The sequence below is a fragment of the Camelina sativa genome, chromosome 16 (genome assembly GCF_000633955.1).
Source record: "Camelina sativa cultivar DH55 chromosome 16, Cs, whole genome shotgun sequence".
In the NCBI taxonomy this organism is placed as follows: Eukaryota; Viridiplantae; Streptophyta; class Magnoliopsida; order Brassicales; family Brassicaceae; genus Camelina; species Camelina sativa.
Genome location: NC_025700.1, coordinates 1,157,137 through 1,174,850, shown reverse-complemented (window position 1 = coordinate 1,174,850; position 17,714 = coordinate 1,157,137). Strand labels below are relative to the sequence as shown.

At 32.5% G+C, this 17,714-nt stretch overlaps 2 protein-coding genes and 1 pseudogene across 2 annotated transcripts; 2 read left to right on the top strand and 1 right to left on the bottom strand.

Annotated features, from left to right (window-relative positions):
- Positions 989-1,978, top strand: LOC104749161. The gene is made up of 3 exons (XM_010470743.2): positions 989-1,298; positions 1,441-1,587; positions 1,683-1,978. Exons 1-3 carry the CDS (start codon positions 1,020-1,022, stop codon positions 1,824-1,826), a joined length of 570 nt encoding a protein of 189 aa, XP_010469045.1. The 5' UTR covers positions 989-1,019; the 3' UTR covers positions 1,827-1,978.
- Positions 9,006-10,683, top strand: LOC104753212 (annotated as a pseudogene).
- Positions 15,446-17,292, bottom strand: LOC104749160 (3-ketoacyl-CoA synthase 2-like). The gene is made up of 2 exons (XM_010470742.2): positions 16,453-17,292; positions 15,446-16,285 (listed from the first exon to the last, which is right to left on the bottom strand). The coding sequence occupies exons 1-2, from the start codon at positions 17,197-17,199 to the stop codon at positions 15,512-15,514; spliced, it is 1,521 nt and encodes a 506-aa protein (XP_010469044.1). The 5' UTR covers positions 17,200-17,292; the 3' UTR covers positions 15,446-15,511.

Genomic DNA, 17,714 nt, shown 5'->3' with positions numbered 1-17,714 from the left:
CACCAGTTCTCACTTGATACTGAGATCAAAAGATCCTCCAAGTGCACCAGTTGAAACAGCGGAGCTACACCCAGCATGACCAAGCCACTGCTCATTCCCTCCGTTGTAAGATTATGTCGAAACATTTAAGCATCTGCCTCATTGCGCACCTGGTCAAGTAATCAAGAAGGACCCCCAAGTGATAAGTACGACTGCAGACGCCCATCATGTGTAACACTGTTCGCGATAGCCGTTGCCACTTTATTTGCTGAAGCCACAACTTGGTGGCACACTCCCAGACATTAAAGCTTGACAATAAGTTCTGGATATCCCGCAATAAGAAACCATACCGTAGCCACTCTTGTGGATTGTTTATAGCCTCAATAGCCGTAATATTATCCAACACCACTTCAATCCGATCCACATGTAGAGCCTGCAGTGCCTCAAGTGCCCATAAGGAACATCTCAAGAAAGTTAGCACATGTGATTCTGTAGCCTGTATTGCCTGTCTAGCGTGATACAATACTTTACCTTGATGATTCCTCGCAATCCATTTGCACCAGCCAATGATGAACTGATATGCCAAGATGCAGCAATGTTCTTTCTTCATTTTAATAGCAAAAATATTTCTCTCGAAAAAACAGTATATATAAATATAATAAATAATATAAGTTGGATATATCATAATTCATAAATGTGTATTATTGCAAGCCATATGCTCATATTATTTTTTTTAAAAAACTTTCTTTTCACCAATTGATCGTAAATCCAGTTGAATATTTTATGGAGAATATTTTTATTTTTAATTCATTTTTGAAAAAAAAAAGATAATGAGAAACTAATAAATCGGTCACCAAAAAAGAAAAAATGTGGCTGTAATTTTATACACATAAGCTTAATTTTTTCTTACTGGTAATAACTTTCTAAAAATAGGAAAAAGTTTGATTACAAAAGAGCCAAAAAAAAAATCAACACTGTACGAACGAAAAAAAATAATAATCAATTTGGAAAAATCAGATAAAAGGTTAAAGAAAAAAAAAATGAAGTGGGAAAAATTCCGAGAAACTGGGAGTGGAACCACAGACACGACGATGCCGTCTCCTCCGGTGTCATCAGAGGCGACGACGGCATCCAAAGAGATCGATCCAAATAGCGTATTGATGGTTGCTGATTTCTTCAAAGCTATCGCCCCTGACTCATCTGTCAACGATTTCACCGAATCCGACTCTTTCTCAATCTTATTTCAAAGCAACACCAAAGCTCTCTCCATCTCACGCGGCCGTGTCTCTTGTTCCGTCATCGTCACACCATCCTTATCCGTAATCTTCTTCTTCTCTCTGTTTTTTTTTTTTTCAATTGAATCAAATGGGTTTCGTAAAGTTTCGATCTTTTCTGTTTTTTTGTTTGTTGTGAAAATTAAAGTTTCGATCTTTGATTTGGGGTTTTGTTGTGAATGATTAGAATTTCTTTAATGGGTTACATGGAGGAGCAGTCGCATCAATTGCAGAGAGAGTAGCTATGGCTTGTGTGAAAACTGTTGTCTCTGAAGATAAACATCTCTTCCTTGGTGAATTGAGTACGTCTTATCTCTCTTCTGCTCCTATCTCGGTAAGCTATTCAGTTATTCGTTCCTCGTTTTCTTTTCAAGTTTTTGGATCTTCGAATCAAGAGAAGAAGCTTAATTTGTGTGAGAGATTTTGCAGTCTGAATTGGTTGTGGAGGCATCGGTAGTGAGGACTGGGAGGAATCTGTCGGTGGTGACTGTTGAGTTCAAGATCAAGGAGACCATGAAAGTCACTTATCTATCTCGTGCTACTTTTTACCATTCTCCCATCTCTAGGCTTTAAGCTTTTTGAATTGCTCAGAGATCTTCTTCTTATAAGCTCTATGTTGTTTCTTTATATTCTCTATCCAATAAAATAAGATTCTGTATACAGAGATTAGCCTTGAGATATATGTAATAAGCATTACTACTTTTCATAAGTCTTTAATCACTTTATTACAACACTAAGAAGAGACTTGCACCCGCATTTAGGAAAGTATAAACAAGGTGAGATCCCTGAAGTCTCTAAAGCTATCAACTGCAGTGGTTTGACATTATAGATACAGGAATGAAAGCAGTTTGTGTTGGAGCCTTGGAGGAATAGATCTATGAAAGAGCATCCGGGAACCTGGTTTAGGCCTCAGGCGAATATTGCTTACAAAAAAGACCTCGTCTTGATTGAAGCATTGCCACACCAGTCTTTCCATCAAGTACACCAAGTAGGATCTTTTGAAAGTGGTGACTTACAAGGAAGAAACAGAGTGGGGAAAATTAGAAAAGCTCACATTTGGTGCACCTTACCTACTTCTTTCTTACACGAAATCAACTCATTCATCAAGCTGTAATTAGATCAAGACCACCAAAAATATTCATAAAAAGGTTATAGTGTGTCACACAGGACACCATTGTGCCGTTTCTCCTTTAATCTTTTCAGCTTTCACAGCCTGTGAGAGAGAAGTACAAAAAAAAAAGCCAATGTTTGAATTGATAGTGACCTCAGTCCTTGTGCTATAACAATCTCACATACAGGTCTTCTATTAAATGGTCGCTGCTGCTCAAAATGTATTCACCTGCTTCCATTAGCATCTATCACAGTTTGCAAGGTCCTGAAGAACATATCATTTTAAATGCTCGGAACATCAGCAACAACTTTCAAATGTCTCATCAGATTCTCAACTAGTTTTCTCCAATAATAGATTTTCTTAGTATTGAGTTCTTGATAACATCTATAGAGCAAACCAAACATAATTAGAATACAAGTAAAAAAGTGACATCTTGTTGCTATTGTAAGATTATTGTTGCTCAAGTGTTTGATTCTAAAACATAGGGTTTTAATATGCATTTGGAATCTAGGCTCTGTCTGGATTAGCAAACTTTGATTTTGATGTAAGAGCTAACTATATATTCATCTATCATAAACTGGAATTGATAACAGGTACATATGTGTCCTCTAATGATATCATCTAGCATTCCTTTATAGACACGCAATGGAGAATGCAATATTAGGACCCAAAACAGAGCTTAAGACGTTTTAAGATTGGAGTTTGGTCGATAGGCTTTCCTCCAGATGATAGGCTGCTCCAATGCCATACTGAGTTTACCAGAGGACGTAGCACTTCTGGTTGGACCTTATCTGGCTGTGATAAGAAAACATTGAAAGACCTATCTCTCAAAGCTTCAATAATAGGATGAAGTCGGTTTCTTCTTTGATGTTTTTTGATATTTGGCCCCTATCACACTGGTCAGGATTGTCCAGTGCCCAGAAAAGAATGTCCAAACATAGATTAGATCAGACATATATATATACTAGAAAGTTACCCACGCGATGCATGGGTTATAAAATCAAATATTTTGTATGTAAAATCAAATTTTCATTAAATTATATATAAAATGTACATGATATTATTTATATATGCCTTGAAAAGAATTTAAATATATATATTTATAAGTTTATAATTATGAAGTGTGCATGTTAAAAGGACAATTTTCACAAATTGCATAAAAATAAGTTTTCGTTTTAAACTTAGCACATCATTTTTAAAAATTTTAAAATACTAAAATTGCATCATACTTTTAATCGTATACTCTAAATACTAAATCATATCTCTTCAAAATTATACCATAAATATAAAATAGAAATTCAAACCAAAAAAATATAGATAACTATTGGAAATGGTGTAAGCTTTTTTTTTGGCATAATGACGGATGTAGCAAGGGTTACAGGAAAATAGACATGAGGTATGATTGGTAACACAAACAATACCAGTGCGAAATAAAAGTAGTCTTGTTTTTGTACAAGTTAATCTACGTGTTAATTTATACCACTTTTAACGATTGACATATATCTATGATAAAGGTATTGAGATTACAATATGTACATATATATATATATATATATATATATTAATTATTTTCAATAGGTCTCTGAAATGATTTTCCGTGTAATGTGAAAAGATGTTGTCAAGTTTGGGAAGTGATTTCAAAGAGGCATAACGAAGTACGTGATTTTTTACCATGTATATATGCATTACACGGTAAAATTAGGCAAAGTAAAATATTTTTGTAATGGGGATAAAAAAACTTATAAAAACAAAAAAGAAAGCAAATTTACGAAACATAAACTTAGAAATATATTGTAGTTGAAGATCAGAGGACTTAAGAGAGGAATCTAAGGGACCTAAAACTATAATATTATGAGTGAATGTTCAAAGCCAAAGATATTGTGCTTTAGCTTTGGGCTCATCTTCATCACTGAAGACTTCCAACTATAGTTTGAAAAAAAAAAAAATACATTACAAAACAATGCAAAAACTTTAAATCATGACTATCATAAAACATAATCCTTTGAAAGAGGCTAATAAATATTGACAATACTCTTATACCCAAAAAAAAAAAATATTGACATTGTTTTGTAAATGATTTATTCAAATAGTCATCGATATATTAATCTGTTAATCATCATACTGTAAGACATTTTTTTTATAAAAAAACTTCATAAGAAAAAAAATAAAATAAAGTACCATGGCAAATGATGGGAAAACAAAGACATATATGTGCATGATCGTTTTCTTCGTTATTAGTCATGTGAGCATTAGATCTTATATAATACACTAAACATTTTATGAAGTTTGTAAGAAATTGCATTGACACATTATTCTGAGTAAATACATTCATGACAATAAATACAGTTATAAAGCATAATAATTGTAATAAATTCTGTCATATGCATTATTGCAACATGAGTAGTTTGAACAAAAAAAACGTTCACCTATAATGTCTTAAAGGTTATTGATTGAGCGAGGTAAATGTAACCTAAAGAAACTGAAAAAGTAAAATGTCTCAAATTAAAAAATGTGTGTAGACAATTTAGTTTTAGATCAGCAATAATGTGTCTTTTATTTCATTAAAATTGGAAAAAAAATGACACATGTTAATAAAATAGAGTGGTGCGGACAATTTCTCAGAACTCTATTTTATTATAGTTTAATATATAAGTATATATTGACAAGTGAAACCGATAAAAATAGTTAATTAATAAAGTTACTGTTGTGATAAAAAAATTAGTGAAGAATTTATAAATCATAAAAACAAAATAGAATAAATATATTCTTTTAAAGTATATTACTTTTTCTTTAACAAAAGTAAACTATTAATATTTTTATGAAATAATACTAAATAAAAAACCAAAAATAATTAAAGATTTGGTAAACAAAGAGTAAAGAAATTTAAAGGAAAATTAGTGAATCATTTACAAATTTTATAAATTAAAATAGATATATTCTTGTAAGATGGATTACTGTTTTTTTTACCAAAGTAAACTATATAGAGTATTGCTATGAAATAATACTAAATAATACAAACCCAAAATAATTAAAGATTTGGTAGAAGATAAAAGAAATGAACACTTTTCTTAGTAAATAAATTTACATTTAAAAGATCAAACTTAAAATTAACGTAAAGTACACGTGTCGGCAAAATAGAACGCATCTATAGGTGAAGTTAGAAAAAACATGTTAAGATATATATATATATATATATATACTGTATATATATATAAGAAAAAGAAAAAAAATAGAGTGTTGAGTAAGTAAAGGAGTTAACCTTGTGAAAGGATTGTGATTCCGGCATCAAGATATTTATCATCATCATCATCATCAGTGAACGTTTTCTTATCAACAACATAAGCCCATATTGAAGACACCTCACCATCGTAACCGATATGCTCGCAAGAGCTGATTAGATGTTCTGTTGAATCGAGAAAGGATCCACGTCCCAGAACACGCTTCTCTTACCAACCGCAGCGAATTTGCCGTCCATTGGGATATTTCTGTCCATCGACAAGTTTCGTTTCGTTTCAACGTAGTGACTCAAAGCAGTAAACTAGGGTTAGAACTTAGAAGGCGAAAGGTTGGGTTTCTTATTAAGGGTTAGGATATTCTATTAGTGAGTTGGGTTTTCATTAGTTTTCTCAACGTTATATAACCGACAAACCAAATTTAAAACGTGTTGAAATTAGGGCATTAATTAATTTAATTATTTGGTTTGATTCCTCTCCAAGCTTTCTTATTACAGTTATGTATAGTACTCTGCTGCAGATTAGTTTATCTAAACATCTTATATTTCACACTAGCAGATCAAAAACCAAAAATTCCAAGATCCAAAAATACATTTCATAGATTTGATATTAATTACGACATTTACTCTTGCTCACATGTTTTGGTTTTGAAACAGAGAGCTTGATATGCATTCATATGGAATTAGGTCTTTTTTTTTGGGGTCAGCAAATCTTTGATTTGATATATAAGATCGCTGTATTTTCCTCTATTACAAATATATCATTGGTGTTCCAATTAGAACCCAAAACAGAGCTTAAAATAGTTTGGCTTCCGCTTTTGTAGCCCTACGGGTGCGCCACAATGACTACAGTCTCCTCTCTGCTTTCTGTTGTGGATATCCGGTTTTATCTAATACGCTAGCACAAGGCCACAGTGAGCATCCCCTCTGCTCTTTCTGTTCTGGGTATCCTCCATCTATTAGGCTAGCACATGGCCATACTGAGCTTACCGTATCACGCACGCAGCACTCCTAGTTCGACGGTATCATCAGGCGGTGCTAAGAAAACATGGTAACCTCTCACTTTTAAAGCTTGAAGAACGCTGACGAACTCCTTTTTGTCTTGTGGGAAGTCTGAGATGACCACCAAATTTGATATTGCAGCACGATTGTTCATTGCCCAGAAAAGAATGTCCAGTACTATATCTTGTCAACACTCACACGTTCACGCTCGGCAACTATATATCAAAGGAGAAAATTTAGAATACAGACATTTACAAAAAAAAAGAATTTAGAGAGAAAATTAACGAGTGTTTGAGTAAAGATCACTCACCTGTGACACAGATTCCGGCACCAAGATAGTCGTGATACGATTCATCCGAGAACGTTTCCTTGTCACCAAAGGCATTGATCATATCATTATCATGACCACGATAACCCTTCTTCATTAAAGCTGATTTGATTTTATAAAATATCAAATCATGGATCCTAAAATGAATACCATTTGTGTACCCTGTAGGAGGGATAGAACTATATCGAAGGAGCATTCAGGCACTCATGAGCTTACACGTCAGGAGAATATTTCTTTGAAAAGGCCTCATCATCATCGTACTCAAATGGATTCTCTAGCTTATGCAGACCAGTGTGTTTTCATAAAAGACACAAGTAGGGAGCTCCTGAAAACGGAGACTGCTAATGCTTGATAATGATTACTGAGCTCCAGTTCCTTTAAATAACGTATGCTGCTTTTAGAGCACTTACCACAAACAAAACTGATGATGCTTGAGCGTTCTCTCCTTTTGCCACAACAATCTCGTATCCACTTCTAAATCGTATCTCTGTGTCTGAATCAGACACAAATACCACATGAAAATTTTACATGTAACGGAAATTCATGTTTTGTTCCATCTCATCAGAATGAAATCGGTCCGTTTCCGTTGATCATTAATGAAGGTCCCTACTCCTCTTAATTTCAAGATTATTTCGTCATTATTGTGTTCTCACCCATCTCAGACTCAGAGTTTTACATACTTCATTCAGTTAAATAGGAAAAGTCAACCTTGACATGTATTCTACTGTTTTGTCGTATCCATGTGTTACTTTACAACTTTAGATAGTGTGAAACTGTGAATATATATGTACGAATTATAGACGATAACACTTTTTGATATTTTTTTGTGATAAACTCACATGAAATAAGGAAGAATTATAGAAAACGCAACAAGAATGTTCGAAACAAATTTTGGTGAATCCTATCATGAATTGGCTACAAAACACAATTGTATTTCTCTATTAGTCTATTATATCACTGGTTTGTGACATTCGCCAAAACAATAGCAACTCCTTAATTACTACTACATAATATCTATTATCGAGATATATATGTCCAAGTTTATCTTGTAATACAATATAATGCATGCAACTATTGTTTCTTTCCGAATTATAAGATCAGTAAATGTCAACTGGTATACACACCACACCGCATTCCAAATATCCAATGACAACTACTAGTGAAAGATTGGTAGGATGTGTGTTATGAGGTCATGGAGTATCGTGTCACGCACATGACTCTGCATGATCTGACAGAGATGCAAACTAACATTAAAAGCTATAAAGATGAGGAAGTTCATGGAAATTTTGGTATCCATAGACTTGCTATTAGGTCTTTTATAGGTCAACTTCTTCATAGTGATAGTTTTTCGGATATATATGCAACGTCAGGCACAACGCACAATTTTAATTTCTTTCCAACAATTAATCCTAATAAATCCGTTCACCAAACTTTATCACGAATAATTGATTAGATTATGAAATGACTAGGCAACAAAAAAGATGTACTAATTACTTTATAGGCGCTAACCGGTACCACTGAAAATATATCATATGGAGGAATATGCCAAATTATACGCTTAAAAATGAAAAATGATGTTGGCATAGATAATTTAAATTATGAATTTTTTCTTAAGGCAAATGATTTTTTTTAAGCATTGAAAAAATATTCTGCCAGTTGAATCACTTAGATAAGCTTAATTGGCTCTACTATATGCTGGAAAAACATGTTAGCAATTTAACCTTAAGTTTTTGAAAGTGTTTTTTTTATGATGTCTATTAACTAACTAGGTGTATTTAAAACATATACCAAATCTAGGTGGGAAACCATGTTGGAATCTATCATTTTCATAATTTTAGCGTAATAAGTTCAAAATTTCTCATATACACAGATACATTATATATATCAATACAATAAAAGTCTTTGGTTTCTCTCCAGAGTTTGACAGATCAGCATTGAGAACAATTTTAGAGGTGACACATCAGTTAAAACATGTGACCAATTAAATTAAGACAATTAAAACAGCTCAGCCCAGTTTTTTCTTACCTGGCAACATTCTAAAATATTCACGATTTTAAATTAAAAAATAACTTTGTCGAGTTCTTCTTCTGCATCGGTTTGGACGAGCGATCCGCTTGCAGAGAACAACAACAAGCTCACCTCCGATCTGACTTCCCTCATCCACCAGGTTAGTTCTCAATTTCATTATGTTGATCGAGTTTCTTATTTCTTACCTATTTAGTTTTTCTCCTTTTGATTCTCTTTTACAAAAATCACCAAACAAATCGAGAATGGGTTCGTTTACTTGTCTCTGTTTCTGTTTAATTCCATTTTGATGATTGATTTTTTCTGGATTCGTCTTTGTTGATTAGTTTCCAGAACTGGGTTTTGTTCAATTTTAGGCATTTTTTGTCTTTGCTTTGTTTTTTAATCTTTCTAGGGTTTAGTCTTTGTTTTTATTTCCCTTTTGAAAGGGGTCTTCGTTTTGATTGAATCAATTGTGTTTTCGGTTCGTGTTAATATCAGTTTTTTTTTCCAGATTTTTGATTGAGATATTCATATAATATGGATGATGAGATTGCAAAGTTCATTAAAAGAGTGAATCCACCAAGGTAAATTGACTTTGTTTTATTCTTCTTCCATAAGTTATGATCTATCTTTTCAATTTTAGGCTGAGTTTTTCATTTGATTTTCATTTTAGGGTTGTGATCGATAACGAGGTATGCAAGGATGTCATTGTCATTAAGGTAATCAAAACTTTCACCAGGTTAGGTTTGGTTTGAGTAGAATGGAAGAAATGAGTATAAACATTCTGTGTTTTGTTATAGGTGGATAGTATGAATAAACATTGAATACTTCTAGAGGTTGTTCAAGTTCTAACTGAGCTTAATCTCACCATTAAGAAAGCTTATATCTCATTTGATGGTGGCTGGTTCATGGATGTTTTCAGTGTTATTGATCATGAAGGGAACAAAGTCACCAATGATATCGTTCTTGAATATATTTGTACATTAAGTAATAGCGATCATTTTCTTGGTTTATATTCAGTTTTGGTTAGTTTTGATAATACGGTTATCAAATCTTTTATTGGTGTGTGATTGTTGCAGTCTCTTTGTCCTAATGAGTCTTCTTGCTTCAGTCCATCAACGAGATCATCTATTGGTGTCAAACATTATGTCGATTTCTCTGTGATTGAGCTTACAAGAACTGACAGACCTGGTTTGTTTTCTGAGCTTTCGTTGTTCTGACGGATCTGCAATCCAATGTAGTAGATGTTGAGATATGGACGCATAAAGAAAAAGCAGCAGCGGTTTTGCAAGTAACAGAAGAAGAAACCTGCTGTACAATCACTAATCTAGATAGGTTATCCAAAATCAGGAAACTTCTTCGTTATGTGCTTACAAGTTGACGCAGTGGCAGAAGATTATGTGAACCGAAAACCATGGTGTCTTCTGCTCTCAATGAAACTCACACGGACCGTAAGCTTCATCAATTGATGTTTGCTTATAGAAATTACGATGAATGGGAGAATAATGTTGATGATGAGGATAAATGTGGGAGAGTAGTTCCAGATGTGGATGTCTCCAATTTGCATGATTTAGATTACTCAATTGGGATGATCAAATGTAAAGACATATCAAAGCTTCTTTTCGATACCGTCTTTTCTTTGACGGAAATGAAATATGTAGTACCAAGTACTAAGTACCATGTAAGAAATACTATATCTTTGTTACTAAGTACTAAAGTAAGAAGTTCAATGTATTTAGCAACTACCTAATTATTTATATCTACGTTATTGCATAAACCGTTGTAAAATAAATTACTGAATTATTTTCCATAAATTAAATATGGAAGTACAATAAGAACAAATGAGTTTATGCAAACTGGATTTTTAACCAGGAAAATAAAAACAAAAAGAGAAACAGTATAAAATCAATTAATTCAAAAAATAGTTCAACAAATATTACAAAAATTTCCAACGGATTATGACGAAAATCATTCAAGACGTTCAAATTATCATGAGCTTACGTGAATCATCAATCATGTTTTTTTATTTTAATGATTACAAGGTACCACCAACAAAACACATGTATACAGATAACTCAATCAAAAATGTCATTTACAAAGAGATATTCAACAATTTTCACGACAAAGACACATGTATTTCCAAACAAAACAAACATAATAGTAATACTTTACCCATTAAATATCTCCAATAAAACCAAAATGAAACAAAAATATAATGCAGGTGAAGATAACCAAGAAAGAAGAAAATGAAGTCGGAAAAAATAACATTTCATATTTTCCAAACAACTATTCTCGATTATAAAACTCATTTCATAATCTACGGTCTTATGTAAAAAAAACAATGGCAATTCTTATAAATACCACTAAAAATAGGTATTTTTTTCAAAAAATACCACACTTTAATTTTTTTTCCAAAAATAACACTAAAATGTATTTTTTCCAAAAGTACCAAAAATTAAAATAAAGTGTTAATACTAAAAATTAATTTCTAAAATCTAAATACTAAACCATACCCCCTAAAAACTATATCCTAAGACTAAACTTATCAACCCAAACCTAAATAAATATACACCCTTCAAAATCAATATTTTTTTGTGTTTGTGGTATTTTTGGAACAAAAAAAATTTGTGATATTTTTGGAGAAAAAAAACTAAAGTATGGTATTTTTGGAAAAAAAAATATTTTTAGTGTTATTTTGAGGAATTTCTCAAAAAGCAAACAATTATTCTAAATCCAAGTAGGTATTTTACGTTACATAAACAATGTGATTTAGCTATTTTACCAATAATAAAAAGCATACACAAAAAAACCAACAGAGTAGATACCACTAAATTAAAATTAACATCCAAAATTAATTAAAACAAAACAAAACAACTAACGGTACAAATGGTCCTCCAATATATCCTAATACAATAAAAAACAAAACTGATTATATTTTACAATTCTATGACAATAATAATAAAAAAAACCAGCTAAAAATTATAACAAAAACAAAAACAACATAAAAAATAACCAATGAACATTTTGTCAAAAACTATATTAATAATGATTTTTAATTACAAATAACATCATACAAAATAATCTAAAAAGTAATATAAAAAATAAAAAATAATCATGCGCGGCGTAACCAGAGTACTATCCTAGTATATACTAATAAGTAATAACGAAGACAAATTTAGCGACTAGCGAGGCTTTTGTCTTGATTACACTGTCTTCTTTTTTTTTGGACCAAGTCTTGATTACACTCTTTATCGAGTCCTGTAGTCGGTTTCCCAGCCACTGCTTTTTTAAATTTGTAAAAAATTTCCAAGAATCGGAATCAAAATGGAAATCTCAACCATATGTCGATATCTTATCATTACATTTGTCGTATATGTAAAAAACCATTAAATTCGTTGTCAGGATCGGAACACTTGAGAGTTGAGAGTGGCTTCGATTCGGGTGACTAAATAATTTTTAGATATGAAGTCAACAGACTTAGCAATGTAAACGGAGACCAATTTATCCGTTTTAGTCCAGCCGTATAGAGCTCACTTCCCAACTTCACAACAAATTCATAGAAATACTCAAATTGATTTAGTTTAGATGGCTGGATGATAAGTCGATTACTTCGGTAGCAAATTAGACTTATTGTAAGATAAGAAATAAATTTGCAAACCTAGCTACGAAGCTACGAATAAGATTAATCGATTATTATAATGATTCGATATCATTGTTTCGTCAAGAAAATAAACAACAAATATCTTCAGTGTCAGAATATTTTACACGCGAGTATTATTATGTTGATAGATCGCACTATATATAATAAATAACTGGTTCATGATCAGATGAAGTTTTATTCCACAAAGTATGCTAACGATCGAGTGAGGACACATGCATGCTAACGTCATCCAGTGTATGCATGCATGATGTATCCAAGACAAACTACAAAACGATTAATTAGGCAACGTAACTTCTGTTATACAAACTATTTTGTTTATTAATTTTTTACGAACATGTAGCACACACATACGACTTATTAAAACAGAAATCGGTTTTAATTTAATACAAATTTACGATTTTGATAAATAAAAAGTTTACTCATCTGATACTAAAAATTTTCATATGCACATATATAGAATCGTATATATGCGACTATGGTCAGTGTGCGGCTCTCGAGGTGTTGTGGGACGTTAAGTTGTTCTTCCTCCAAATCGAATGGCCGTAAATGTAGCTTTTCAGATTATGAGAAGACTACTTAAAAAAACATTCACGCAAAAATTGGAATATTGAAATATTTTCTTCTACACCCATTTATTTATACTTGAAATATATATACAATGTGACAAGAAACAAAATACAAATAAGTTCTATGGAAATTAACCAGAAAGGTTTCATCGAAAGTAGTTATTTACACGCAACTCAAACAGGTGTTTCCAATACGTACGAGATATCCGAAATTGAGTTTTTAGATAAATGGTAGTTTTGATAAAATGCGTACGTATATATATACAAATATAGTATGAAACTATGAATTTTAACATTTTTAACATTTCTAATAAAAACTTATAAAGTATATAGAAATAGTCAAATAATAGATAAAGAGTTAAAGACCATAAATTACTAAAATAAACAAAATAATAAGAGTAGCCGCTGAGCGGATTGGAATTCACAACTAGAAGCTACGATAAACTGAAATTGACCCGAAGATGAAAAAAATAGCATATATATATATATATATATATATATATATTTATGGTCACAATGCGTATATAACGTGGTGAAGACTTATTAGCTAGTTGTACTTGCACCTTACGTGTAGACTTGAGCACATAATCCTTAAACAAGAATACATGATCAATAGTGTTTTAAAAAAAAGAATACATGATCAATATATAATCACCATAAGAAACCAGAATTTTCTTCACTATTTGTTTTCTCTAACTTCACTCTATTTTGAATATTAAACTTGCTAACATTAATATACACACAGTCCAAGAATTAAGAAACAGTTCATACCAAAAAATAAATAAAAAGGAATGGTGCAAGTGTACAAGCTAGTAGGGCATGGAGCCAACGGTGTCCTCGATATTTTTTATGAGCTTTCGGTCCATTAGCAAAAAGAAAAAAGAAAAAAAAACTAGGAAAGTACTCTATATGTAATTGAATTTCTAAGTAAATTCTAATTTAGTAAAAGTCGTACGAAAAAAAATATTCAAATGAGTTGAACAATTCTTGTTCAATTTAGTGTAAAGCTAACTATAGTTTCCATTCAAATAAACGTTTTGGAAAGGGCATTTTCCACATTTATATTTGTCTCACAAGTTAGCTTTTTGAACATCAAGAAAAGTATTTTTGATGGTATTGTAAGTTCTGATTAATATTTAAAAATATATTTATAAGACTGTTGACAACAAAATATCAAGGCCATATTGAGCATAATTAAAATAAAAGAAATCTAATACACTATACAATTCATAATTTATAACTAGAATAAAGGTGTATAATATATATGAGATAAAAATCATAAAATATGTGCAATTTATATATAATTTAAGAAAAAGAAGAAAATTAAAACTTCTAAACAACTGTTAACTTACCACATTTGATTTTATACGAAAATCTTGAGAAAAAAACAGCCGCATCGAAAAACCACGAGCACATTAAATTAAATGAATAAAGATAAATTCGTTTAAATACCACTATTTTCCAAAAATACCACATTTTAGTTTTTTTTTTCCAAAAATACCACAAATTTTTTTTTTCCCAAAATTACCACAAACACAAAAAATTGATTTTTAAGCATGTAAAACTTTTTTTTTAGGTTTGGATTGACACATTTAGTTTTAGGGTATAGTTTTTAGAGGTAGGGTTTAGTATTTAGAATTTAGGAATTAGTTTTTAGTATTAGAACTTTAATTAAATTATGTGGTATTTTTGGAAAAATTACACTTTAATGATATTTTTGGAAAAAAAAAATTAAATTGTGGTATTTTTGGAATAAAAACCTATTTTAGTGATATTTATGACAATTGCGGATGACTAAATTATATTTGAATTGAAACTAAGGATAAAGAAATTAACGAGTAATTTCCTTTATTGCTCTCCCTGTTCCATATAGCTGTTGGAACGCGCGGTTTATTAACGAAGTAACGAACGTTCCCGCCGCGTTTTTCACGCTGCTACAGGATATTCAACTGGCTTCTTCTGCCACGTTCTTTATTTTTATTTTTGGTTTCAGCAAATTAAAAAACATTACTATTCTCAATCTTTAAATTATTTTTGCTAAGTCTGAGATTGATGTTAGCATGTTACGTTAAAAAAAAGTTAGTCGTGACTCGTGAGATTCGAAAAGTCTTAATCACAAAAACGAAAGTTAATACAGTAAGTACTATTGTTGTTCTGGAAATTTCTAGTTAGTGATCAATCCAAATAAACCAGAATTAATGGCGTAAAAACATTTAAAAAAAAAAATAATATTCAATCCAAAAAAAATTTATTCATCCATACTAATTTAACTAAAAAACATTATCTTATTATACATGGAGAAAAGAAAAGGAAATGGAGAAAAAACAACTATCGAGATTCCGACGAAGATGTCACTTTGGAACTGGAACGGGAAACTCATGAATCTCATCAATCCATGGATTAGTAGTCTTATCCTGGGCTGGATTAATACTTCTCAAAGCTCTCCAAACCGCACTATTACACATAAAACCTGATCCAAAAGCAATCTGCCAAGTCCTATCTCCTCTCTTGATCCTCCCTTTAGCCTCACTATACGCAAGCTCATACCAAAGCGAGCTACTCGAAGTATTCCCAAACCTGTTCAAAGTCATCCTCGAAGGCTCCATATGCCACTCAGAAAGATCTAAATCCTTCTCAATCTCATCGAGCAATGCTCTGCCTCCCGCGTGGATGCAGAAGTGCTCGAATGCTAGCTTGAAATCAGGAATGTAAGGTTTGATTTTCTTGACAGTGAAGACTTTTCTCGCGACCAGTGTTGCCAAAAAGAGAATTTGTTCGGACATTGGTAGGACTAGTGGTCCGAGAGTTGTTATGTTCGTTTTGAGAGCTTCTCGGGCGATGGCCACTAAGTTTTTGGAAAGCGAGGCACCGATTTTTTTATTGTTGTCTTCACGTTGGTAAGCACAGCTGAAGGCGTTGTCATCAGCTCCATTGTGTGTACGGACAATGTGGATGAGTTGATATTTGGAGCGGCGGCGGTCCGAGGAGCGGTTAGAAAGGAGAACTGCGGCGCCGCCCATTCGGAAGAGGCAGTTTGAGAGAAGCATTGACCGCTCGTTGCCTAAGTACATGTTTAGGGTTATGATCTCTGTGCTCACTACTAGTGCATATGAGTTTGGTTGGACCTGCATGCGTATCAAAATTCATATGTATATATATATATATATATATATAATATGGTTCAATTAAATTTTCTCTTTGTCAGTTTGTCACGAGATTCTTATTTCTTATCAGATAGTTGAGTTTTAAATTTGTAATGAAATTAAACGACTTCATTGAATAAATAAATTACCTGAAGAAGCTGTTTAGCGAGATCAATGGAGATAATGCCAGCACTACAACCCATTCCACCAAGACTATAGCTCAAAATATTTCCTCTAAGCTTATATTTATTCACGATCATAGCCGATAGAGAAGGCGTCGGATTAAACAAGCTGCAATTCACCACAAGTATTCCAATATCCTTAGGTTTCACACCGGTTTTTTTAAGCACTGCGTCTATAGCTCCAAACATAACCGTCTCGGCTTCTTTCCTCGCCTCGGACATACATGGATTCGGCGGGACACGTAAGAGAGCCTCCGGGATGTAAGTCTTTTGACCAATACCGGAGCGTTCGAGGATCTTTTGTTGGAAAACGAGGGATTCTTCTGTGAAGAAACCGAGACGTTGAGCCCGGTCCATGAATATTTCTCGTGTGCATATAAGAGAAGAGTCAGGTTTGTAACAAGAATAATCGAGGAGGAAAATTTTGCGAGGACGAGTTGTAAAGTAGAGGGTGGTTAGAAAGATAAGAAGAGCACCAAAGAGAGTGAAAGATAAGAAGTGGAAATTGAGGAGGTGGGTGAATAAGAAAGTGAGATCGGAGAGATTGAAGGAGGAGGCTGCGGCGAACAAGACGGGGAGGAGGAGGATGTAGAAAGCGTTAGAGATTAGGTAATGGTAACCGAGTTTAACGTTTTTGAGGCGTACCGACGAGAGGAAGTTTGGGAGTTTATTGTTTGTTACATTAATGGTATTGTTCATGTGATTCTCTTTCATGGCGGGTCTGTTGGTTTTAAAATGTGATCAAAAGTAATAAGACCAAAAAAGCAAAGAGAGGAGAATTCGTGTTTACATGTATAGAGAGAGAGATAACTTATGGCCTAAAGAGTGAGGATTGTTGAGAATTTATAAGCAAAGTTATAGAAAGAGAACGAGGCAATTTAATAAAGAGTAGTCCCTAGCTAAACTATTCATTGATTCCGTTTTGAGTTTTAAACGAAACTGATCACCCATGTTTTTCTTTAAATCAAGTTATTTCAAAAAAATTAAGGAACGGTACATGCAAAAAAAAAAAAAAAGGAATGGTACAAGGGCACAACCGTACTAGTAATGCATGGACTTTTGTTATTCCACTAGCTTTCGGTCCACTCGCTAAAAAGAAAGAACAAAAAAGAAACCACAAAAATAATCTGTACGTATTTGAATTTCTAAGTAAATTCTAACCTTTTAAAAACAAAAGAAATTTAACTCCATTTACTAATTAAAACGTCATACGATAAATATTTAAAGGA